The sequence below is a fragment of the Thamnophis sirtalis genome, unplaced genomic scaffold (genome assembly GCF_051295495.1).
Source record: "Thamnophis sirtalis isolate CommonGarterSnake01/CBP01778 unplaced genomic scaffold, rThaSir2_p1.2 scaffold_4, whole genome shotgun sequence".
NCBI lineage: Eukaryota > Metazoa > Chordata > Lepidosauria > Squamata > Natricidae > Thamnophis > Thamnophis sirtalis.
In genome coordinates this window covers 25,846,567-25,873,235 of record NW_028261384.1, presented here as the reverse complement: position 1 = coordinate 25,873,235, position 26,669 = coordinate 25,846,567, and the positions used below count along the sequence as shown (strand labels likewise).

Genomic DNA, 26,669 nt, shown 5'->3' with positions numbered 1-26,669 from the left:
TCTAGTAGACTACAAAGACTAGGATTTATCTACACTTACCACCTACATCTTCTAAAGTTATTTCAACACGCTCCTGTGCATAGATGATTGTCTTCCATAGAATCTGCTAGATGTTGTTTTACAGAATTACACAAACATCTGAACACCTTTTTGTCATCTCAAAAACAGATGCAATAAATAAATAAATACTGTAAATCCAAGAAAATATCTATCTATCTATATTCTATTGACTTGATTTTCCTTCTGCCACATGGCAAAATCATAAATGATTTTTGTTAAGATTCCTATCCTCTCTTCTGGAATTAAAATGCATAGCAATTCTTCCTCCATTTTTTTCCCCTGTGAGGACAAGGCCGAGTGACACCATGAGCTCTCCAAAAACAATCCTGGGTTATTATTATTTTTTATAATTTCTACCTTAATCCTATGATTGTTTATCTAACTTTATAAGTGAGGAATAATTTTTGTCTTTAGAAATGAAAATCCAATATAACTGCAAGCATACAAACTTTGCCTTTCAGCATGGTGTAATGGTAAAGGTGCTGAGTTCAGAGTGAGGCTCTGGTCCTCCCTGAGTCATGACAACCAGCTGGGCCATTCACCTTTCTTACTAACTGGTACTGCAACAATCCAAATATAATAATTAAAAAAACCTTTTACTGCATTATGCACTGGTGGCTCTTCAAAATAGTAATAACGGATGTGCAAAGTGCAAAAATAAATAGACTTACGACTAAAATGGACATGTGCTAAGGAAAGCAGCATATCTTGGCTTCCTTTTAACAGTTTATACCAAATCACTATAACCAATATTACCATATAATATTACCATATGGTTATATAACCATTTAACCAATTTCAATGTATACATGATGTAGAGTGACAATAAAGGCTATCCTATCCTATCACAATTCATCCCTTCACAAGGAAAGAAGAAAAGGAAGCTCCACATTAGCTGAAAAGTTCAGCACCCTGGAATCCAGTATGCAGGCTAATATGTAACATTAAGGATTGCCAAACTTGTCAGTTACATTAATTTAGGTAATATTACACTTATCTTCCGTTTGAAATCAACTGATACTACTATTCAGTGTTTATTCTTTCAAAAACTTTTGAATGCTTGTTAACTATCTTGCGTGGTAGAATAATAAAGAATACACCTGCCCTCCCATCGTAATGGAATAATGTAAGTAAGCACAGATGAATAATATTCACGTTTTTTTGCTCTTTGGAATGGCTTTATTTCAAGAATAAATTGCATTATTCATATAGTTTCTCATTTATGATACAAAGAATGCACGTTGTCCTGAGAATCATACCGAGTTCTACATTTGAAATGGCAAGAAAATACAGTATCTTTCATTATCAATTCTTCCGGTATGTAGGGAAGTCTGTATTTAAGCAATCCCATTACATGAGAAACAAAAACAGCCCAGGTTGCCTGAAATAAATTCATAAGTATTCTAATACTTTTTCCTTGATTACTTTTGAAGGCAAGGAAAAGCAATGATATGAATTTCATGTACAAAGGAAACATGATTGATGCAATGGTTGTTCAAAATACAACTTTCCATTGTAGTAGACAAAAGCAAGTTTCTCCCAGTGTACTTCTGAAAACACTGAATTCATTTGAATATGATTTTGCATTCTTTTATTACTAGGAAGATTACATAATTAACTTTTTTCTATAGAAAAATTCAATAAATCATGCATTTTAGAAGTTTATCATTGCATAGTTCTAATCATATTTTGCATTGCAGCTGCAGATTATTCAAAGAAAATTGCATTGTTATTGCAGTAGAACTTTGCATAATTTATGCAAACAGTTATATATAACTGTCAAATACCATGTCCATTTCAATCATTCCTTTTAAGTGAGACTTTCATATTCAAATTTTCAATAGATATAGTACTGTAAAAAAAAAAAAAGGCATTGGAGCTCCAATACTTTTTCTACATCTGGGCTGTGGACATCATTTGTATTATGTCTTGAAAAGACTGGAACAATTCCTTAGATAAATTTTCGGCATCTGTGTCTGGACAGGACTTCCAGGCACTGCAGGCAACAACAATCCTACCAGAGGAAAGATAAAACACAACGGTTTAGATAAATGCAATTTTTAAAAAAAAAATCAGCACAGAATTTCAGTTGGGTACACAAAGTCCTGGGCACCTAAGTAATTACAATGTTACAAGATGCAAATATTATAAATGCTAATCATGGGCGTATGGATTTATACTATAAAATGGGAATGAAGAATCTCCTCAAGATGTGTTTCATGTTGAACTTCAACAACATGAAAAAAATAACTACCTTCAAATTGGAGAAAAAAGCCTTAAAATGTCATAAGGTGAAGTATTTTTTCTTATCACCAGTATTTCACAGAAAATTTGGTTATATTATACTCCTAAAATATTACTTAGCATGTTATTCCTAATATAAGCATCAAAAATAAATAAAAAGACAAGAAATTAGCACTATGGAATATATAAACCTAGTTAGGAAACTGAATTTTTAAACTAAAATATGGGTCCACTTATATGAATGATGGTTTGTGGAGTTAACCCTACTGTCTGAATTCACAATATCCTAATGAAACAGTGATCTGTTCACCCTGCTACATTCATACAACTGAAAATTACCAGTTTAAATTAGTTATGTGAAGGCATAGATAGAGTAGATCACATAATTGACAGAATTGATAAGATATTTCAGGAGAAAGATCAATCATATTTAAAACTACACAGAAGAAAGTTAAGAGTGCCTACAAGGCCAACTGTGAAGTCAAGTTTTCATTACTGAAATAATATAGTAGTGATCTCTCCCGCACTGATACATAACTTAAAGAAAACAGGTTTCAATTTTTTACTTGGAATAATATTAATGAAATTCTTACCTGTCATCTCGAATTCTGTAGAATAAGCCATAACCGTGCTTTACCATTGGAACAACAGCTCCTGCAATTCTTGTGTACCCTACCAGGCTAGTTGAAAGAACAAAATTTCCACCTCCCCCACTGCAAATTAAAAGAAAAGAAGGCATGTAAACAAAAATAAGACCTGTAGATTCAACTCAGGACCGGGGTGAACAAATATAATTGCTTTCCCTGCTAAGATTAAGGAATTTCACTGAAATAAATGAATGGGTTTCAATGCTCAAACTGATATTATAAAGATTTTGGCACACACTTGCTAATGGAAAAAAGTGAACTACTTATTCCACAATAATAATTTAAAAGAAGTGCAACTTCTTAATCACTGGAAGCTGCTGGACCAATGAACATTTGTCCCATCACTAAATAATTATTGTCTTTTCAACTCCAATATGAGTTGTCCCTGTTCAGTGATTATATCATTTAGCAACTGTTCACATGATGATGAAAAAATACCTTTATACCAATCCCACCTTTTACAACTTTGTCTATAAAGCACAGGAAAGCTGAAGTAAGATCATAAGCACAGCCACTGTTTAGCAAGTGCTTCATTTAAAGACAGTTATTTGCTCCAATTGTGTTGCTAATTTTTCAGGTTGACTATCTGTAAAATCTTACGTTTAGTTGGTATAGAATGATTTAATTCCAAAGATAAATCTAAATTTAGTATTTTTCAATACCTTCTGGTGAAAGCCGGATCTAAGAAGAGTTCTGGCACTGGAAGGTTATGCTCTTTGGCCAGGATTTGGAGTCCTAAGAGATGACGATCAAAACCTGTTTTGAGAAATATAAATTAATTGTGACAAAATGTCTAATGACTTGGACAGAGTTTATTCCATTCAGCCTGTTGAACTTCTGAGAACAGTGGAAAGGATTTGAGAATTGTGCTGGAGGAAAAGTTATGCCAGTTGGGGGCTTATTGTGTACATTAGAGCTATGATTCTACTCAGCACTGTTATAAGAAGAGCTGGAGAGGTAAGAAAACAAATCACAGCTTATGAAGAAAACAGATATTAATGCCAGGATTCACAACTACTTAGGCCTAGATCAAGGTTTACCCATGTCCATACTTATAAAGGAGGAGGTTGGGTTGGAAAAAAAAACCTTTAAATATAATTAAAACTAAACAATAGTATTACTCTCAACAGGTAAATTTAAAAATTCCTCTCTTCTATTACATGAAAGATTATTTTGCTATTTTGAGATCGTAGAATGTATCTCTTTGCTTCTGCAATATTAAAAAAATGTACCTCTTCCATTCTCACACTCTTTCATCAGTTTATTATGTCTTGCAAATGCCTTTAACATTAGATGTTTTCTTTGGCCTTGCTGGAGAACATAAGAAAAACATAATTATTCCACCCAAACTGCTTATATCTAAACATTTCTTCAGAAAATAGCGAAAGACGGTAGGAAAAGGAAAAAGAGCCAAGATGAATCAGCTGCCATTTGGCTTCTTCTATGCTTCAATTATTATCTATCGGACTCTCTTCCATCTGTTTGCCAAGAAAATAAGGAGGATGGCTGGGTTCAGATGAATAACCCCATCTGTGGCTAGGCCACTTGAGTTCAACTCTTGTTGCGAGTTGAAACCCCTCATCAGATTAGGGAAAGCTGCTCTTGAAACATGGATGATCCAGAAGTATGTAATGTGATCATGTCCCAAATATACATCTAAAATTGTGTTCTACATTTCTAGAAACAGTGAAAAGGGAAGCAGCCACTTTTTGCCAAGTATAATGTACCTAATCTATACTTGCACAATCAGCGTGAATCAAGAAATTTAATGCAAATACATTATTTCCCCCAAGTAAAAAATTTAATTAACAAAAAGTAACATGGTAAAATATAACTGCTTTTAAAGAGGAATTAAAATATCCATGAGGATGAGATTTGTTTATTTCAAAAGGAAAGTCCTGCAAGTTTCATTTCATACAGAACACGATCCCTTTAGTATTTGACCTTTCCCATGCTGACAATTATGAATTCAGTTTATGAAATGATGTATTATTATCAAGGAAATATGGAACTTCTTTAGATTTTCACTTATTATATTTATTTTATTTTATTTAGTTTGTCACTCATGTACAAGATAACAGGAATAAGAATAAACATGAATAAGAACACAGGAAATGGGTACAAATAAATGGGGACAGTAGGACAGGGACGTTAGGCACGCTGGTGTGCTTATGAATGCTCCTACTTTTATCCTATGAGTAATTACCCTACTTTACTCTATAAGTAAAGAATTTTGGGGGTTATATAGGTCTTAGTACTGAACACAAAATAAAGTCACAATTTTTAAAAATCTGACTAGAATACTCACAGTGACTGTAGGGTCTACCATGGATTTACACCATTCAACTATTTCAGTGGTACATGGTCTCATAGTTTCTGTCCGGCCATGATAAAATTGTCTGGTTGTTGCAGTTTCATAACAGCAACCAGGGCTAGAAAACAAATGGTAGATTTATCCCTTAAATGTTTTAACTGCTCATAGAATAGGTATGTAAAAGCCCTACTGTCTGTTGAATATAGCAAATTATTTTTACCAAAAAGTATGTGAAACAAAGTCATTCTGCTCCAGTTTTTAAACCTTACGTAAAAAAAGGATGATTTACTTTATCTGGCCTTCACAAGATACATTATTAAAATGCTTTTAAAAAAAGAAAATTGATATAACAACAATACAAACAATGTTAGATAAACGAATACAAACATGAAAATAGTACATTTAAGTAATGCAAAAAGATAGGAAATGAACAAATTAGATTTTTGGATTACATCTGACTGACAAAATAATGTATAAATAAAGGAGAAGGGAAGAAACATAAAAGGCATTGATTTGATAATTCTAAGGAATATATAAAGTGTACATACCGATGAGAAAATAATTTCGATCTATTTGTAAACTTGCAAAGGCTCCATAAATTATACTCCATATGTATTTAATACAATTAAAAATATCTAATAGATGTTTAAAAACTTACTGTCCGTGACATCTGTAATAGGTTAATTGGAGAGCAATCTGGACAAATGCATCAGGATGAAGATGGTGTTTCTTAATCAGTGCTTTCCCAAAAGTTGTAAAAGCATAATTCACAAGCTGTAAGTCAGATACCTGAGAAGAGAAAAATAATGAAATTTCAGAGAACCAATGGAGGGAAATTTTACATTTTGAATTACACAAAACTTATAACATCTAGTGAAGATTCAAGAATCAAGACTTTAGAAACTAAGTGATGATTATTACCATATTATTGATAGAAACCTTTGGCTTATAACAATGCGAACAGGTATCCTAAATCATGCTTATCACCTGGACATATGAAAAAAGCATAGTTCTGCCTCCGTGTCATACATTTGAGGAACTGATACAAAATCTCTCAGGATCAATCTGGGCTGCAGTGCAAGCAGATGGCAAACCAAATTAACAAGTCGCTAACTGCATAAAAAGATTTCTCTTTTGCTTCATCCTCATTCATGTCATATGATGGAACCAAAAGGAATGCACTAACACCAAGCACAAATATATGACTTCCAAAAATGTACATGCATACCTGCTTGTAATATTTGTCCTTTGCACAAGTAATATCATTTAGCACCTTCTGATCAAAATTAAACATAAGCTCCTCTGGCAAAGGGATATTGCGTACTTTGTCCGATCCCTGTTTTGTATGAAATAAAAAGAGAACCATTTAATTTATCTGACACAGGAGGGAAGTTTTTTCAACTGGAAAAGGATGGAACTACAATTAACAACATACCTTCCATTTCCCTTCGGTTTCAAAAACCTTGGAATCAATGTAAGAACTGAGGGACACCAAAACCATGGCATCAAAAGGAGCATGCTGGAAGATATGTATAAAATAAACATTACTCTATGGAGCAATAAATATTTGAATCAATATTTTATTTTCTATTACAACCATAGATAATTTATAATGCTGCTAGTCAAGCTGGGTTGGGCTGTAATCCAGCAGCATGTCACATGTTGCCTATCTGTTTTCAATTATCTTTTTCTAGAAGGGTTGCTCATAATTTTGTTAGGTCAATGATATTTCTTATCTAGTAATTAAAAGTGTAGCACAATAACAAAATGAACAAATTCTGTTTAGGTTGCTATTTATAAATACATTATAACAAGCAGATATTTCTTAAGATTGCTGGTTGTAATGTTTTTGTATAAACACACACAAACACAAAGAGAAACACGAAATACAAACTCACATCACAGTTCGATGCAAAAGAACCATTTGAGAAGGCAATTAAGTTATAGGATTTGTCTCCCCACCGCAATGTTGGGTTCCCTGCGAGTGACAATCTGGTGATCTAAATCAAGAATTGGCATTATTAGTTCTGAAAGAAAAAAATTGTCATATTTGCCTTTCAAAGACTGAAAAATGCTCAGTCGGATACTCTACTTCTAATGTCTTCTGGCATCACTGCAGGGCGAAGTGTGAGAGCAAGATCTCCACCTACCATTGAGGTTCCTCACTTCCTGTACTACCTCCTACAGCATCTTCAATATGATCACTGCTTTTAAAATTTCTGTCTCTAGATACCAACTAGGGATGCAACATTGCAGCCTGGCAGCCAACAGTACCCTCTGAATGCTCTAGAAGCCCATTTAGAATACAGAAGCTGCTTTTTTTGAGGGGGGGCACTTTAGAAAATTCTAAGAGAAAAATGAATAAACTTTGAAGGCACATTTTAATTTTCAAAACCTCAAAAATCTAGTGTCCCTCAGACTGCTCAGGCTTCACCCATATTTATTATGCTGCACTTAGTAAATTACGGACGTAAGCCTGATATAAAACTGCAATCTTATATATATCTTTAAAAGGGAAGGCGTCAATAAATTTCAGTAGATTTTAAACAGAAGTCAAGCTGTCCAATGCTAGAAGACTCAGAAAACAAGAATCACTTGGATTTCTGGAATGATATGCATTGCTAATTTAATAACCAAATATTCATAACCCATCAAAATAATTGTCCAGATGGACTTAGTTACATGGAATAGTTTCTTGGTGTACCCAGGGCTTTTCCAATATGTTTTTCCAATATAACCATCAGGGAGGTAGCATTCAAATTACTTTGGCTAATGTGAAAAGGCAAAGTAGGGTTGGAATTGATGATTAGATGGGAGACCACTGGGGAATACCAGGCTATAGCCAAGACTGGGAAGTAAAAAAAAAAATCTTACAGAAGCTGACTGCAATTCCTAGTAATCCTTGGCTTATGATTACAACGAAGACTAGCATCTCGGCTGTTGAGCAAAGCGAGCATTAAGTGAGATATCACATGACACTTTCCTCAATGACTACACTCAAGTTGTGGTTGTTAAGCAATCTTGTGTGTCATTAAGCAGATGGAGTCTGAGATAAAGACTGGGGAGGTGCAATGCAGATGGAGGGAAGTGCTTGGCATATGTTACCGAGCCTATCAGCATAGGAGAAATCTACCACAGTCCAGGAAGCCTTGGCCAGTTTTAAGATCTACTGGTGTGTAGAAACTGCTGGAGATGGAGAAGCCTGGGGCACAGAAGGCTGCGGTTGGTTACAGGGCTGAGCAGCACATGCAAACTGACCCACTTACTTTGCAGTTTTTCTGCAGTTTCTGATAGGCGTGAACTATGCAAAGCATGAACTTCCTACCAAGACTGTCTCAAGGCATTCAGCAAGCAGGCACCATTCTCATTATAGTTCAGAAAGCTCCTCCAAGTAAGGGTTGAGTCCTATAACTAGCCAAAGCCTCCAGGGCATGATGGGTGAAAAGCAGGCCTGGCCTCTAATTAGCTGAGCTTCAGGTTCAGGCTATAGCAGGTTTCCACACCCCAATGGGCCCTGTAGCAAGCCACCCAAGATTTCCAAACAATTGGGAAACAAACGGAGCCTCGTTGCACAAGGCAGCATTAACAGAAAGGCCAGGCCTTGCATAGAATGACATGCCTGTCAGCAGGTGCAAAAAACTGGAAAGATAAATGGGACAAATTGGGTGTACTAGTAGCCAAAGCTTCCTGAACCTGGTGGTATAAAGAGCCTGGACCTCTTGGGTTAGGAAGCAGATTGGGGCTTCCAGATGTGGTGGTATGGAAACAGGCCCAAGCCTCTTGACAGAAGACAAGCCTGACAGGCTGGAAACAGGCCAAAGTCTCCAAGCCATGGAGATTTTGCATGTGCTGGTAGGCTTGGAGGGAGGAGCAGCTGAGATTGGTGGAGGGGAACTAAATCACCCCTGCAATTTTAAGTGCAGGCAAACTGAGTGCATGCCTAAATTTTAAGTGTATGCCTGAATTTTCATCATGTGTTGCTGAAATGCCCATATACCATGCAATGGATATAAATCTTCAAGTCCCTTTGTTCTGCACTGCTGTAATTTTGAACATTTGCTGAATGAACAGTTGTTAAGGAAGGACTGCCTGCAACTACTTTATGCTGTTGCCAAGAAAGTGACATAACCATATCCATACATAAGAAGTCAAGCTCCATACAAAGGAGGCTTTTGTTTTCTGTCATACTTAATGTACGCATAGGATAAAGTAGTATACTTTGTCTTTAAAATTATAAATTGGACCTAAAAATGCTAATGTGATCTCAGCAAATTACAATTTAAAAAATTACAGTTTAATCTCTACTAATGAATTAATGATTTCTTTCCCTTGCTACTTTTAACTACTTATAGGAACTTTATTTTACATAGGTAGCAGGGCTTTGTTGTGCTTTAGATTTGATCTCTAAAATCTACACAACCTTAATAATCATTGTAAAAAAATAGACTCAAAAAACCAAAAGGAAGCAAAGCAAAATCACTCCTACTCAATTGTGATCCAATGTATATGTAATTGGGGGAGGCATTTGTAAGCATAGTGTTTACTATTGACTAAATAATGTATGATTAAACCACCTTATCTCGTGTTTATCTTGCCTGTTTATGTATCAGAAACAAGTGTTCATTAAAGTTTAAGAGTCCTGGGGAGGAATGTTGCTATGCTTTCATTGGAACTGTATAATTCCCACATTCTGTCTGTGACACACTGTAATTTAGATTTTGAATAAGCCAGATACATGGTGTAGTTAATCTATACCGTTTGATCAATCCAATTCCTTTTCCTTTATAATATAACAAGGCTAATTAAGGTCAGTTAAATATAATCATTTTCTTAAAAATGAGCAGACTAGTAAGAATGGCATGGACTTCAATTCTTTAAGTACCTCTGTATAATCTTCAGGTGTAGCTTGAGGCTTTGACTCATCTAGACATATTACAAATAAGCTACGCTGTATTTTTTCCAACAGAGATAGGTTCTTTGGATGAAGTCTGATAAGATGATTACGTGTCTAAGAGGGAAACAAAACAATTATTAAAATAAAACATATCAATCTGCACCAAATGTCTTTAAAAAAAAAAAAGTCCAAACCTTTGCCCATGAGGTTCTTTCTTCAGATGTTAAGGCAGCCAATCCTGGCCCTTCAGGTTCATTCCCACATTTACTCTTAATATAGGAAAGTTGTCTGCAAATAATATAAATACCAAGTAAAAAATACTTCGCGTTTCCAATGAAAACTATCATGTAAGACAATTTTTTTTGGGGGGGGGGGAGATTTAAGCCAGCATTTCAGGTAATAAAGACTGAAAATAAATCAAGTTTCCATGTCCTTATTAATTAAATTGAATAGTCATCTCTTCTGTAAGTTATTTATCAAATATTAGAAGTACTACAGATAAAATTAGTGTCCTTTATTAGCTATAGTGATCTTCTTTGTTAGAGATTCTATGCAGAGAATACTCAGATTATAAAAATAAAAAAGTTGGAGGTGTGCATATATACTATACATGAAAGAAAGATGAAGGAGCTTATTAACTACATCACAATTTCTCCAAGTAGATAACTATTTTTCCTTAACAGAGTTGCCATGTGGGAGGTTCAAGTCCAGTCACCAATGAATTGAATTAAAATGATGTTTCAGCAAACAATGCAGCATTCCCTCTCCCATTCATTTTCATATTTAGATTACTTCAATTCAATAAATATGTTTAACAATCACGAAGCAGTATCTTGGTTTTAAGATGTATCCTTGTTTAATGCTGCATAGAATTATTTTAGGAAGTTGGGAATTATAAGTATTACATTCCTTCCATTTTTTAAGTTGGGAAACAAAATTCTCAGCTGACTTTTATCATTTCCCCCTCATACGCTGAGTGGGAGGCAATGAAACGAAAGGCACTCTAGAAATGAACTTTTTAAGAAGCATAAAACTATTTTAAAAAGGATAATTGACATTTAACTGTATTTAATAAAATGAAGCTATAAAATGCTATTAGACCTAAAAAGAAAACATTGAATTATAGTAATGTAGCAAGAATGCAATATATATTATACTTAAGTATAAATGGAAGTAATCTTAAATATTAATTCAAAACTGAATATATAGCATCTCCATCTCTGGTTTTATACAGAAGCCCTTAAATTCCATCAATTTTCATTGATTACTTCTTTCTATAGAACATATTTGGAATATCAGTATAATTACATTTAATGTAAAATTTCTATAGAAAAATCCATAAAGTAGCAGGTTGTTTTTAGAAAGTATTCTAAACATACCTAAAAATTTCGGGTGGGCTCAACATTTGACCATCATGTAAACTATCAAATTCAAAAATTCTTCCTTCACAGAGCACTATCAAGTGAGATGGACATTCACCTTCATTCTCTGGAAGAAAAAGTTTAATTCATTTATACTGCATCTTCACTGTTTAAAAGCAGGATGGTAATTATCTGCAAGCATATGAAACAGTGTTACAGGTAGTCCTCAACTTAAGACTAGTTGTGCAATGGGACAGACGTTTTGCAGTCCATAAAGCATTTCTGATTGTCGTAAAATGTGGCACACCCAGACAAACCATGATCATGCGACTGTAGTTCAGGTGCTTGGCAACCGGCTAACCTTTAAACTGGGTTTGCTGGGTCCCATTGTCACATAGCTGCGATTTGCAGCAGTTTTTTCAGGTTCCCAGCAAAAATGGTCATTCGGAAGAATGGGTTCGCACCATGGGTTTGCTTAATTACCATGGTGATTCACTGCAAAAAAATATCATAAATCAGGTCATGTCATGTGAGTGACTTGATCTACAACTGTAACAACATACGGCCAGAAATCCAGAACCAATTGCAGTATTAAGTTTAGGACTACCTGTTTTTTCCTTGCTTACCAGCTGGATTGCAAAAAAAATGTACTTGTTTTTCAACTGTTAATAATGCAACTAAAACAAAAATTCTGAATATGTGCAGTGGGAAAAAAGCTTTAGCTATTGTTCTCCCCATAGAATTTCATCTTTAACTAGATGTTTTTCACTCCACAAAAAAAAAAAAAGATTTTTTAAAACCATGCGCACTAAGCTGGTAGCAAACAGAGTGAACAAACTGTATACACAGAACACAGTACCCTGATAAGAAGTTCAAAATTCTGATTCGGTTGTGTGCAAACACAATTATTATCAGATATAAGTACAAATAGCAATAGCACTTAGATTTATATACTGCTTCACAGTGCTTTACAGCCCTCTCTAGGTGGTTTACAGAGTAAGCATATTGCCCGCAACAATCTGGGTCAAATGAAAGTGCAGTTGAAAGTTCAGAGTGCTATAAAATTACTTTTATATTTAGAAGGCAGTACTGAAAGTTCAACACTTGTTTTGAGTAAAACACAGAAAAAGCGTCATTATACAATTTAATGCTTTATATGCCAATTTAAAAATTAAATTCCACTGTATTCAATTAAACAGAAATAGCATGGTTAGGATAATCATCTTCAAGTTTTGGTTTTGGTGGGCATGGAGAAGTAACATTGTTTATTACATTTATATACCACTTTTTAGTACAGATTCCCCAAATGTCTTACAATTATTAGAATTATAGCAGCCTACATAGATGAATGTATCATAATTTATGCAGTAGCTAATGGCTTGGTTTACAAGCCAGAAACACACGAGTGCAGCTCCTCTTGCATAAGCGGTAGGCGCTTGCAGCTCCATTTGTGCAAACAGTGGGCATATATAAATAAATATATAAAATTTTCAGTTAATGCTGTGAAAAATTTCAGCAGACATAAAAAGAGGGATGGGTCTCAAAGCAAAGGCCTAAGAAGTTCTGTGCCAGTGCAGCTGAGATTTTAACCAGGGGTGGTGGTGTCAGATCTCTTTCTCAGTGATTATCCACATCTTTCTAATGGCAGATGCTTTGTTAACAATTTTAGGAATTGTACATCTAATTATGTCTTTTATCCATATCCAATAATTTAGGCTTCCTAAATTTGTACTTAGCTATCCTGATACAAAGTGGTATTCCTATCTAATTCCAATTAAAACTTTGCTACACGTTAGATTTATACGGAATTCCTTATTGGCTGCAGCATATATTACATCTGCCCTCCAGTCACTCAGCACTGTCCTCCATTGCTATTTTGCTTTGTGATGTTGAACTAACATGATACCTGGATTCTTCACAGAACTGCTTGTGTAACAACTGACTGGCACTTTTTGAACTGCAAGTCAGGTTTTATATGAGCTCCTTATTAATACATAATTACAGATCTGTTAGAAAACATATCATCAGGGGCTTCTGGGAAGAAATAGCAAACTGTTTGCGGAACCAACAACCACAGCAGAATGAAGAGCCAGCATGCAGACTGGCTCTAAGTAATTCTCCATTACATATAGAAAGGCCTTGAGATCACCGACAAGTGCTCTAGACAGTGGCTCCCTTGTGAGATCACAAGACAGCACAAGTCTCTGGTGGGTTGAAAGCTCTATGAGAAAATAACCATTATGCTCAAACTCTGGTCAGCACCTTTAGTACACTGGATTTGCATGTTTCCTTTTCTAATCATTTTTTTTTTTTGAAATCTCTTGTGGACTACTTTTCAGTTAAACCTTTGGATTAACACACTTTCTGCATTAGATGAGTTTCTTTCAATCCTCAGTGAGAGAGGTTCCAATTATACCTTTAAAGACTTAAAAAATTAAATAAAATTAAGACTAATTTTCTACACAGGTTAAATTCACCAGCAAGACAATATTTTTTGCAGTATATTTTGTCCACCGCTTCTACTAACAAGGGGACATGCTTTTACATTATTTTTAATTTGTTAGAGAACCCCATTATTACTGTTACAGACTCGTTCATTCACTGCCTGAATTTGTTCACCACAGTGTTAGAGGCATTAGTTGCCATGGTGCTGGTGATTATACATAGGGTCAGTTGCAATCATGTCCGACAACACTTCTGGAAGCTAATACCTATGGCATGAAATCAAGAATGGATATTAGTAACTGCCACTTGTTAAAAGGTCTAGGTACTCACTACTCTACTGAACAGTAGTCACTGTGGGAATGGAGTGGAAAGATTGTTAAAAAGACTGCCAGCAAGACCATCATTTTAAATGCTCTCCATAGCACCTTGAATGAAACAGAACAAATTAAGCCAACACACTTTTGGGCCACATTACAGATTAGAATAAAATGTGTAAAAGTAACTTGCCTAGTGATCCACAAATATTATTGCCCTGCTGTGCATTTTTTATTGAAGGAAAGTGTGAAAAAATCTTCAGCCCTTTTATTATTTTTTACAACCAGACTAGTTAAGGAAGCAGGCTATTTGTTTGTTTCCAGGTATTCATACAACATACTAAATCCTGGCTCAAACTGTACTATCTGTACTGTAATGAGAGCAATTACTTCCAATACACTTTTATTTTATATTTGTTTACAATGCCTACTGTATGAAGTGGTATACAGGTCTAAATGCTATTGCTAGTAAGGTTTCTAAGCTCACTACAGGGGTGTCAAACTCAATTTCATTGAGGGTCACATCAGGGTTGTGCTTGACCTCAGGGGACCAGGGTGGGCGTGGTCAGTTTGATATCACTTGTGTCATGGGAGCACCTGTGTCATATGGGAGCACCTGAGTGCTCTGCCGAAAAGCTCCATTTTCGGCTGCTGCAACCTGCAGGAGGCTGTTGCAGCCGAAAACAGAGTCTGAAAACATGGCCCTCCCGAGCTCCGTTTTCACTGGCAGAGGTACCACAGGCCAGTCCTTTGCTATTTTCAGGGCCCCACAAGCCGGAGCTAAGCACCCCATGGGCTGAATCCGATTGCCAGGCCTTGAGTTTGACATCCCTGCTCTACTAGGTTTTATTCCCAAGTATGTGGTTTAGACTGCAAACTAAATATACCTGTTGACCATCCATATGTATGGATAAACATTACATATACTACATTGAAACCACTTTCTTTCATTCAGAAAAAATAATCATTTACCTGTTTTGAAATAATTAGCAATGGAATCTTGAACAATGCCTGGCACCTTGCAAGTGCAAAAAAGCATTCGAAATTGATCCATGTCCAGGGGCTTAAGGCCAGACATATGTACAGCCAATGTTTCCCTATAAGAAAATTAATATATAAGATATTGAAGCTGCACGGCTAACCATAAATTTATAACCAGGACCTAAGAAAATACTATATTTCAATATGTTTCAATACTATATATTCTCAAAGGCCTATGATGTCTTTCCATATAATGTGACATAGGCACTCAAATCACAAGTTTCTTGGATGAGAAACGAAACATCTTTAAAGGAAAACCAGAAAGTTCAGTTGCCTCTTGAAAAAGCACCTTTGAGACAACCTTGACCTGGATGACAGAGAATCTCCATAGACATCCAAGTCACAATTATTTATTCTTTTTAAAGCACTACAGAAATGCCCACTATTCTCTCAGGCTATTATGCTTATGCTTAATTAAAAACAATTTCAGAAGCTTTAATTTGAAAGAAGACCGTAATGTGCTTGGCTTTTTTCCTTATTAGAGTTCCAATGGTTTGATTTTATACGTGTTAAAAATAAATGTGAGTTTTTGGAGAGTTGTACCAATTAACAAGATATAAAATTCCACTCTAAACTTATAAATGAAATTAGCAATATTAACTCATAATAACATAACAAGTGACCATAAATAACTACAATGACTACATTGTGATTTTGTATTTCTTACTTTCTCATTTGTTCCCAGAATTTTAAGATGTGCCAAACACTTATGGATGTTCTTTCTATCTGAGTCCCTTCTTTAACTGGCCAATAATGTTCAATATAAGAACCTGGTCCTCCAAAATTGTGATAGATTTGTGTTGATAAACGAGTTTCAAGATAGGCCGTATTCAGCCACCATTCTTCCAACTGAAAAGAAAAAGCAATTAACAGCAAAGGGAATCCTTAATATGGTTATTTGTTAAGTTCAGGTTCTATCCCATGGCTTACATTAAAAGCAAAGCGCGAAGCATTTGGTATAACAAAGAAATGTTACATATATGATGTTCAAACAGCAACCCTTCATCCTACACTACAGAACAGATAAAACTTAAAATAATCCTAAAATGATTTCAGATCTATTCAAAGAAAAATATTTCTAGTGAGATTTGCTCTTTTGAAAAGCAAAGTTTGCTAGTGAATTAGATTCTGCTAATGTGGTTTTTTTCTCTCTGACATTCAATATCATAAGAACTAGAACCGAGACAGGATTCTACTCAGACAAGGCTTGCTGAAATACTACAATAATTACAGTGGCTGAATTATAATAAATAAAGCATGGCTTACAAATGTCAATTGCAAGTTCACAAACATATTATGTCAAACCAACAAGCCCACATTATATAATGTGTAACTGTCAATATATTCTTATTCCTATACATTGTGACTGGGAAAAATGGCTTTCTTAAAAGCATACCCAATTCCTCTTCACTGCAGCCCTTTCAAGTAATTTTTTATGCAGCTCCTTTCCAATGCCATTCTCAAATCTTCTGACTATGTCTCGAGTTCTTTGATACTCTTCTTGGTTTAGGAAAGGTTTCACTGCACAATATAAATGATTGAAAATATGTTTTAAACACATTTACTTCTCTACTTCAAGTGGCATTAAGGCTTCCATCTTTTTTATAAAGCAAATTTTAAATAAACAAAATTTATAGAGATCGCATATCATTTGGAACTTATTTCTAGCTCTCAAACAGAAATAGATACAGGTCATATAGGTAAAGGTCTCCCCTATCCAGTCATATCTGACTCTAAGGCAGTGGTGGCAGAGACCGAGTGCCCAAACTGCAACCCAGAACCCACTTATTTACTGCAACGTGCCAACACGGCAATTTAACCTGAATAATGAGGTTTTACTATCTAAAATAATGATAAACTAATTGTTCTAAGAAAGAGGTGATAAATGCACTTTTATGCCCCTTCATTTTTTTTCTGCTTTTGAAATATTACATTTAACAATAATAAAAAAGAAAAACGTTTTTAATATTTCTCTTTCCCTCCCTCTCCCCCCTTCTCTCTTTCCTTTCCTCTATTCCCCCCTCTTTCTCTTCCCCTCTCTTTCTCTGGGTTTCTCTCTCACTCCCTCTCTTGATCTGTTTCTCTGTGTGTGTGTTTCCCTCCCCCTTCTATCTCTCTTTCCCTTCCTCTCTCTCTCTCCCCCCCCTCTTTTTCTCTCTCTCCATTCCCAGTGGGTGGGTAGGAACCCCTGACTGGTGCTGGGTGGTGGAAATCTGAGGTCTGGAGGCCGATAAGCCCAGGAGCAGCATGCTGAAGCTCAACTGGCTGGTGGGGAGGTAGGGCATCCCAACACTAGCAGCTCGGCAGGAAAAGAAACTGACATCGGGGAGGCCAGAATGAGCCTGCGTTAAATTTCACTGTGCTGTGCAAGTGCTGTAAGAGTACAGGGCAGGCCATGGAGCAGTAACAGGAAATGTATCGCAAACAGGGTGTAATACTATTTCACACTTTTTTTAGTCCCTCCAACTTTAGTTTCCCTGCAAACGATGGCAAGAAACATGTCAGAGAAACGCAATGGAGCTGAGCAGGACGTGTGTGCCCACAGAGGGGGATTTGTGTGCCACCTCTGGCACGCCTGCCATAGGTTCACCATCATGTCTCTAGAGGATGGTGCTTATCTCCGTTTCCTAGCCAAGGCAGCCAGCATTATCCGAAAATGCTTCCACAGTCATGTGGCCAGCATGAATATACACTGAAGGTGCATGGAACAGCGTTACCTTCCCATTGAAGTGGTATCTATTTATCTACTTGCATTTGAAAGCTTTTGAACTGCTACGCTGGGGCAAGTAATAGGAGCTAATCAGTGGTGGGTTGCCAATTTTTTTACTACCAGTTTGGGTGCACATGCGCAGAAGTGTCCAGGTGGTGGGTGGAGCCTCCCACCACTGCTATTACCAGCTTGCTCGATCTGGGCCGAACCGGGAGCAACCCGCCTCTGGAGCTCACCCATTGCGTGGTGCTCAGGTCTTGAACCCAGGTTTGTCAGCTTTCCAACTGACAAGCTCAGCATCTTTAACCGCTGAATCATCATATTTGCCTTTTGTAGCTTTTTCTTTTTTAACTGGTAAAATAAACATTGCAACCTGAACATGTATGTCAGTTATCTCCTTAAGAACTCAAGGTTACTAAAACTGAAATAGAAACATGTCTCAGAAAATTTTATCCAGCATTTCAATTGGCAATTTTCCATACAGGACTCTACAGATAGGAGGTCAAGTTCCAAAGGAAAGAATGTATCAGACATGCATTACAAAACAGTTCTTAGAAATTTGAAGAGGATTGCTTATAGAGCATTAATGTATTTTTAGATTAACAGCTTTTAGCAACAGCTGGAATAAAATTGTGTTTGGTAAAACTAAAATTTTAGTCCATCAATTTTCCATTTACGATAATTGCTACAACAGTTAGAAATGAAAAACATCTTAGATCCAGCTTTTCATAACAACATGTTGCAAGGATTCACAGGCTTTGCCGTTGCAAAACTTAGACTGTGACAAAATGACTTCATTCAGGGCCAATTTGGTCTAGTGGTTAAAGCCCCAGACTAGAAACCAGGAGACTATGAGGTCTAGTCTCTTTTTTAGGCCTGAAAAGCAGCTGGGTGACTGTGGGCTAGTCACTCTTGCTCATCTCACAGAGCTGCTGTTGTAGGGAAAATGGGAGGAGGAAAGACTATTAGGAATGTTCACTTTCTTGAGTTACTTACAAAAATATTAAAACATTTTTTTAAAAGCTAAATAAATAAAGTTTCTCATTATAAAGAGAATGAGATGAAATTGTTATCTAATATTATGAATATTAATATTAATAAAAGTGAGGTGAAACTCACTTTTCAATAGCATTTTTAACTGCAGTCTGTATAAAAATAAAAATTGTGCAAGAATACATTCCTGATACCCTTCAATACAGGGATTAAGGCAGTGGGATTTCCTGTGATGGTACAGTTAAGAAACATGAAAGTGTTCCCATATATTATTACCAGCTACAGAAGGCACAGATCTATAGAAAAGATTGCTAGTTTCCACCCCAGCCATATTCTGGAGATAGAATCAAAAGCAATTTTCAAGTCAATGAAAGTATTGTAACGTACATACCTGCATCTAGATATTTCGTTAGGGATTCATCAAGAGGAGGAACTGGCAGTGACGGCAAGGAACTCTGATGATGAAATGTACTTATTTCAGAAGAATCAGTTAACTGGTTTTCCATTATGATGATCTATGGCAAGTAATAACATTTTTCATTTTGACATTTGTATTACTGCAATTTTATCTTTTAATCTTTACATCATGTATATTATGCATAAGGAAGCATGAAGAAAAGTTAGTTTATGTTTATATAGCTTTCATACACAGGGATACATAGTTTAAACAATTCCGATTATATCTGCAACACACACACACACACACACACACACACACACACACGTACACTCTCTCTCCATCTGGTCCGCTTTTTATACAATAGTTAAATTTTGCTTTAATTCTACTAGTGTTTAATATGGACTCAATTACAGTGGCAATGAATGCATTGTTAGTAGACTTGAAAAAACAGGTAAGGGATAGATCTTCTTTGAGAAAATCTAATTATGAACAGGTAATTACGAGCATTCCCTTAGTAACGTTCCAAGTTACGTGATAAATGCCCTCTAGCACAGTGTTTTTCAACCACTGTGCCGCGGCACACTAGTGTGCCGTGACATAGTGTAAGGTGTGCCGTGGGAAAAACACTTTATATATAGTCAATATAGGCACAGAGTTAAATTTTTTAAACATTTTCTAATGGTGGTGTGCCTCGTGATTTTTTTCATGAAAAAAGTGTGCCTTTGCACAAAAAAGGTTGAAAAACACTGCTCTAGCATTTACGAACAAATCCCGAAATTATGAATATTGCAGCATCACGGCAGTTGTTCACCCTTACAAGGCTCTGCAACATTCACCCCACCTATTCCCCGGCTTTTCACAGGAACTTCTCACTTATTTTGCAAAGATGATCTCTGTCGCAGTTTCTTTGTCTGCATTTGCATAGAAGAGAGGCCTAACGTACCACGAGATCTCATGCCACTTATTTCGTGTAACCTCGTATTTTAGGCCTCTATTCTCTGACAATTGTGACCAGGATATTTGCAAATGGATGCAAGTCTTCGGTCGTTCAGGCCTTCTCTCTGTCTGTCATTTTCTTGTCAAAGCCTGCAGAGAGATTGTATTGCTGTAGGCTTTGGCAGCCCTTTGCAAAAAGGCTTTGTTGGTACCAGTAGAGGTTGGGAGGAGCCCTCCAAAGCCCTGTGTGTTCTGACCTAGGCTTTCTGAGACAGTAAAAAGCACACATTTAGTCCCAAAAATCCTCTTTTTATTTCAACAGCTGTAAATTATGTTCATTCACAGCCTGTAATGAGCTAATTGGCAAACCACATGCAGCAGAGTCAAAATGGAGCTTCAGACTTTAAACCGACCAGAACGAACAAAGTTGCTTCCTGCAAAGGCTCACATGCCTTTGCTCCTCCTTTATGTCTTATGGGAGGGGCCAATCATCTTCAAGCCTTATTCCCAAGTCACTCCTTTTGTCTTACCTGTTCTTGCCTTCTGGCAGCTCTGCACATGCACACACTAGGAACAGGCTCCACCCGTTCCTCTGCCTCACTTATGTCCAACTCTGGAGGCTCTGGAGGCAGCAGATAACTCCCAGATGGCTCTAGCCCCCTCTCTGCCTCTGACGCAAAGCTCTTGTCCGAGCCTTCCCCATACTCTAGGACAGGCCCGTGATCCTCCTCAACCTCCTCACTGTCCGACTTTGTTGCAGCTCTGCAGGCTGCCGGCAGACCACAACATCCTGTTCTTATCGGCGAAGGCTTTTCCCAAAGGACTGCTGAAGCATACAGGGATGCAATCCTCATATGCTCATATGTTTTGTCAGTGAGAAAGCAGCCCCAAAAGGCTGCTTTCTCACTGGAAATCAGCTTGACAAGGCCTCTGGCACCGAGAAAGCAGCCCCGAAAGTCCACATGTGGCTTACAGGGTTGCTTTCTCAGCGCCAGAAGCCTCGTCAAACCCTTTGCTGACGAGAAAGGAGGGAACAGGCAAACAAACAAGCTGAAGGAGACAAATCTTCATAAGATAAGTCACCCGCCATGACAAAGTGGGGGGGGGGGACAATTGTGGTGACCACAGGGGAGGGAGAATGAGGTATCTGTGGGTCAGGGAGGCCTTGGGTTGTCTGAAGTTGGTGGCCTGTTCCCTCACTAGGCCCCCTAAGTCTTTTCCCCACCCCAAGATAATGTGCATTTAATGAGCCACACATTGGCCCACGCATACAGGGAGTGAAGTTGTTCAAGATACAAGATTCACTCCCATGATTCTCAAGTTACAGATGGAATGGTCAGGCTCTATTACGTTTGTAACTCAAGGACTATCTTAGTTACTAGGAGTAAAAAAATTACTTGATTGCACATAATCATCATAATTAATCATCATCTTCAAGAGTGCTGTGTAGGATCAGATCTCTACATCTACAATTAGCAGCTTCAGAAAAACAGACAATACTCCGTGCAATTCCTTAGAATTTTACAAGAAAGACCACAAGTTTCCTCTTCTGCAAGTTAGCAAATCAAACAGTTTTTCTTTTCAAAAAGTAGAAATCAGTATTAATTCTGCTGGTATAGTTCAAAGTTCAAAGTCCCACACTCATGACATTTGATCACATTTCATCAGGTCTGCAAATAGATATTATTTGATTAATAGGAACAATAGTTCAAAAAAAATTTAAACAAGCATTTTATCATTACAGGTCTTAACTGGAAAATATTTAACCATTTAAACTGTGTGTGCCATTATTATTTTTTATTTTTATCTATTTTTGTATAAACTTACATAAAGGTGCAATTTAATTACAGAATAACATATATAGTTTTTTGATAATACATTTTCATGTGTCTTTGAAGTTCATTTTTCTTTTTATTTTTTGCATATATCTATTTTTTTCTTACTATCAATGTAAATGTTATAAAAACTACTAGAGAAAATTGCCTGGCAACTATAATAAAATTAATACTTTCGATGTATTTATACTAATTGTTCCATGTTGAAAAGGCTTACTATAATTGCTTTCTTCATTATTGCTCTGCTCCTGCTGTTCTCTATTATACAATTTCAGATTCTCTGCATCCTCCAAGGTAGGCTTTATGTCTTGCTGGTTTAAAACTACTAAATTCCCACTATTCATTTTCTCTTATTTTCTTCCTAATTTCAAACATGGAGCATATGTCAAATTTTATATTGTTTTTGTAATCCAAAGTTTCAGAATTTTCTATAACCCAGAAATTAAGAAAAAATATCTATAAATGCTAGGAGCAGTTACTGGGAAAAAAGCATTATTCTTCTAAGAATATTGCATCTTGGTCAAATACAAACACTATGTTTTAAACTTAAAGCATTTGCCTTTATTCAGAGTAGCTTTAACTATTAAAATGCTGCAATTCATAAAAATCTATATCAAATAATCAATATAACCATATTGCTCATATATAAATATGAATATTTTATATTCATAAAATAGCAATGCCCCTTAGCTGGGGCACAAAGTATTGCTATTTTATGAATCTGTAAGTTGTAATTACTGTAGAGTAAGAATGTGCACATTATGGTTTTTGTCTCCAAGTCATGTGCTACATGCTCAAATTAAGGATGTGCCATAGTGTTTTCAGCAATATATTGCATTTACATTAGAAGAAACCTTTGTCCCAATTCTCTTTATGCCCTTTGTTTACCAGTAATGCACTCAATAGCCCTACCCAGTTTCACTGCTGCTTATCATGGTGCATTAAGAGTTCAGGTGTGCTTATCCAGGAGAATTAGGAAATGCACCTGTGGTGTTACAGCTAAACTTATTCTGCCACATTATTACAATGTAAAGGGGTGAAAAACACAAAAAAGCCCACAATCTCTGCTGAGACTGTGTTCATTTAAAGTTCCTCCACTTTGTGCCTTCCCCAGAGATTCTTTAATTGCCCATCCTGGCTAGATGGCTCAGTGACTAAGGTGCTGAGCTTGTTGATCAGAAAGGTCGGTGGTTCAAATCCCCAGTATAGGTCTCCAGTGTGAACAGAGGGTTGGACTAGATGACCTCCAAACTCCCTTCCAACTCTGTTACTGTTAATCTAATCCTGATTTAGGATTGAAAGAAACACATTTGGATTGCCTCATATTGTTAAACACGATCTCAGTATTATTCCAATTGATCTCATGAACTTTTAGGGAGTTAGCTCAGAACAAAGTTTCTTAAAAGTTTTTTTTTTCTCTCAGGACCCCTTTCCCACTGTTAAAAAGTATGAAAAGTTCCAAAAGAGCTTTGGTTTGCATACACTGATATTTGCCATATTAAACATTAAAACTGAGCCCACATTTGCTGCCACTTCTGACAGTTCAATGGGATTTTAATACGACTGTATTTTTCAACCCAGGCTGGGAAATAATTTTGATTGCGAAGCCCAGGAAAAGCTCTTGGGGCGGGGTGGGGGAGAATTCAAATTCCTTGCATTATTTATTTATTCATTAAAAAAAAAAACACCGCTCTACTCCATAGGGAAAGAACCCATATTTTTAAGGCAAGCTATGCCCGAGGTAGTAGTCGCGAGTCCTTTATAGTTAGTTCTTCCATGGTAAATATTGTCAACGGGAGAGTTAAGTTTTTTTTAATTTAATTTGTTTATACTCAACAACGCCCAGCGTTTTCCTGCGTTCTACTATTAAGGACACGAAGCTCAGTCTCTGAGCCTTCGTACAAAGCGCATTTTGTTGCCAACAAACCGAGGACGCTCTACCAGGTTCAGTCCCCCAGAAACTGGCGGGGTGGAGTGCGAAAGTTAAGGCGACGTCAGAAAGAAAAGCAGAGTAATAACGACCCCCCTTCAGCCAAAGGGCCCTGGAGAACTAGTGCCGAAGACAGGGGGGCGTTTCCCCCCCCACTACGCCGAAGCCTTTCCCTGCTCGCAGTCCCGCTGGCGGTTTGGCGTTTCTCACCCCCACCCGGGTTCAGGTCAGACTCCGCTGAGCTGTTCAATAGGTTCCCCTCACCTTGTCTCTTGCCTTCACGGCGCCCGTCAGTCTTCTCCAAGGCCTTTCGGCGCGTCTCTTCAAGTTCAGTCAAAACAGCGCCTGAGGAGGAAGCAAACGACTCCTCCCTTTCTTCTCTTCCTCCTCTTCTCTGCACTTCTGCGCTACATTTAAACTAACGCGAAAGGAAGGCGAGGAGGAAGCGCCTGCTGGCGGCCCGGCCCTCTTTGGCGAGACCAAAAGGGCGGAGGGGAGACGGAGAGGGCTTTCAAAGTTTCTCCGCAGCCCACGTAGAGCCACAGGTTACAGATGCCGTACTCTCGGCTTTAGTGGCCTGAATGAGGGCTAGGGGTTAACTGCTACCCTCATTTTGTCCACGAGAACGTTTTTCAACCTGCCTAACTTTTTAAGATTGAAGGACTCCAACTCCCAGAATTCTCCTAATAACTCAGGCTGCCTGAGGGATTCTGGGAGTTGAAGTTCATAAAGGAATAGCACAGACTTATATATCGCTTCATTGTGATTTACAGCCCCCTCTAAGCGGTTTACTGAGTTAGCATATTGCCCCCAGCAATTTCCTCATTTTACCCACCTCGGAAGGATGGAAGGCTGAGTCAACCTTCAGTCTAGTGAGATTCGATCTGCCAAACTGTGTGTAGTTGCCCAAGTTGAAAAAACATTTCTCTTAGGACTAGGTGGTTTCAGTCAGGAATTGACAAATCTAATCCTCCTAATTTTAAATTCTGTCAGATGATAGGCTACCCTGCAATCTATCTCTGCAGAACAGGCAAGCATCATTCTTACTAGAGAGCATTTGGGTTTGGATGTTACAGTAGTATTAAAATTAAGAAAGCAAGGAGGCTTGGCTCTTGGAACATCACAATTTCAGCTGGCATCCACCAGTTAAATAACAAATCATATCCATCTATACAAAACCATGGCAATTTGTGGATAAGTGGTCCCAAGTTTATTTTATTTATTATACAAATGTATATGGTGCCTAACTAACAGGGGACTCTGGATGGCTTATAACATTGAAACTCCACAACATATTTCCCACTCTCCCTTCATAGCTGCAGCAATGCAATTATTAGTTATTATACAAATATATTAAAAACTGACCATAGAATCAAAGCTGAAGCATTAATAGGATTACTAGATACCCATAACCTATATAATCTATGCTCACATCATCTTGATAGCATAAAATGTTCCCTAGAAATACTTCCAAAAACAACTTTACAGCATGACAGATACGCTTTATTAAAAAGTATAGCGGTATTATTTAAGGCACAGTATTTAATAGTATAAAAAGGCTACAGGGGTATTCATTAATTTTTATATATCTTCTGATAATATAGCTGCTTAATCCTGAGTAAAAATATGGCTGCTTTCAAGAGTGGCAGAGAGATGCTACAATCACATACTCAGTACCACCTTTTGAAATCAAATTTAAGGAATGGTATAATAGTTACCAAATATAATTACCTGTAGTAATTAGCACTCCTTTATATAGTTATTATTTATATATTTATTTAGCACATGGTATACTAGGCCAGGGAGCCTACAATGTTAAGCACACAGTAGAAGTTCTGACGTTGGTTATACTAGTTACACCCGTGCACCACAAGGGGGTTAACTAGTTTCACACCTGATGGACTGCAGCTTTCTCAAAGGAAGTTGGTTCATCCAGGGGTTTTCTTCCACTGATCTTCTGCTGATCACGTCCGGGAAATACAACACAGTTTCAAGCTTCCCACACAGAATGCACCCAGCATTTTCTGGTAATGACGGTACCTATCCATCTACTCGCAAGCAATACTTTCTAAATGCCAGGTGAGTAGGTGGGCAGGAGCTAGGGAAAAGAGATGGGAGCTGGGCTCAAACCATTGGAGTGCTCCAATTGCTCACTACATTGTCATTAAACCTCTGTTCTATCATATCCCCACCACCCTTTGTTTATATATTGTAAAGATATAGTGGTGTTTCATTGTATCTGTTAAACAGTATGATCAGAAAGCTACATAGAATATAGCATTTGGCACAAGAATATCTAAACTTTCAGTAATATTAAAAATAAGAATTACACTGAATCAATTCAATATTTATTAACATTATTAACATTATAACATTATACCAGTCATTACTATATTGCAAGTAGGAGAAGTATTTTTAAAAGTAAATAAACTTTTATAAATACATAAGCACACTTCTTTTATTTTAATATCTGTATTTCTTGAAAGTATGGACCAAAAAGAAATAAAAAAGAACTTATTTGTTAACTGGCCATTAGTTCAGAGTC

The 26,669-nt window shown here is 36.9% G+C and overlaps 1 protein-coding gene across 2 annotated transcripts; it reads right to left on the bottom strand.

Annotated features, from left to right (window-relative positions):
• Window positions 1-1,216: 1,216 nt before the first annotated feature.
• Window positions 1,217-24,577, bottom strand: CROT (carnitine O-octanoyltransferase). Of its 2 annotated transcripts, XM_014052195.2 has the most exons (17): window positions 24,389-24,577; window positions 19,415-19,538; window positions 16,717-16,841; window positions 15,988-16,169; window positions 15,252-15,376; window positions 11,539-11,647; window positions 10,354-10,447; window positions 10,148-10,273; window positions 7,164-7,265; window positions 6,701-6,784; window positions 6,494-6,601; window positions 5,924-6,054; window positions 5,260-5,383; window positions 4,184-4,262; window positions 3,614-3,707; window positions 2,898-3,017; window positions 1,217-2,074 (listed from the first exon to the last, which is right to left on the bottom strand). In XM_014052195.2, exons 2-17 carry the CDS (start codon window positions 19,527-19,529, stop codon window positions 1,954-1,956), a joined length of 1,839 nt encoding a protein of 612 aa, XP_013907670.2. In that variant the 5' UTR covers window positions 19,530-19,538; window positions 24,389-24,577; the 3' UTR covers window positions 1,217-1,953. The 2 variants fall into 2 exon arrangements, with proteins under 2 accessions (XP_013907670.2, XP_013907671.2); XM_014052196.2 differs by lacking the exons at window positions 16,717-16,841; window positions 24,389-24,577.
• Between the last annotated feature and the right edge of the window lie 2,092 nt (window positions 24,578-26,669).

Coding starts and splice junctions, on each gene's coding strand:
- CROT (XM_014052195.2), bottom strand. CDS start 19,529: ATGGAAAACCAGTTAACTGATTCTTCTGAAATAAGTACATTTCATCAT. Junction 10,274..10,353: donor AAAGAACCTCATGGGCAAAG/GTTTGGACTTTT, acceptor TTTCCCTCTTAG/ACACGTAATCATCTTATCAG. Junction 3,018..3,613: donor GATCCGGCTTTCACCAGAAG/GTATTGAAAAAT, acceptor TTTAATTTGCAG/TGGGGGAGGTGGAAATTTTG.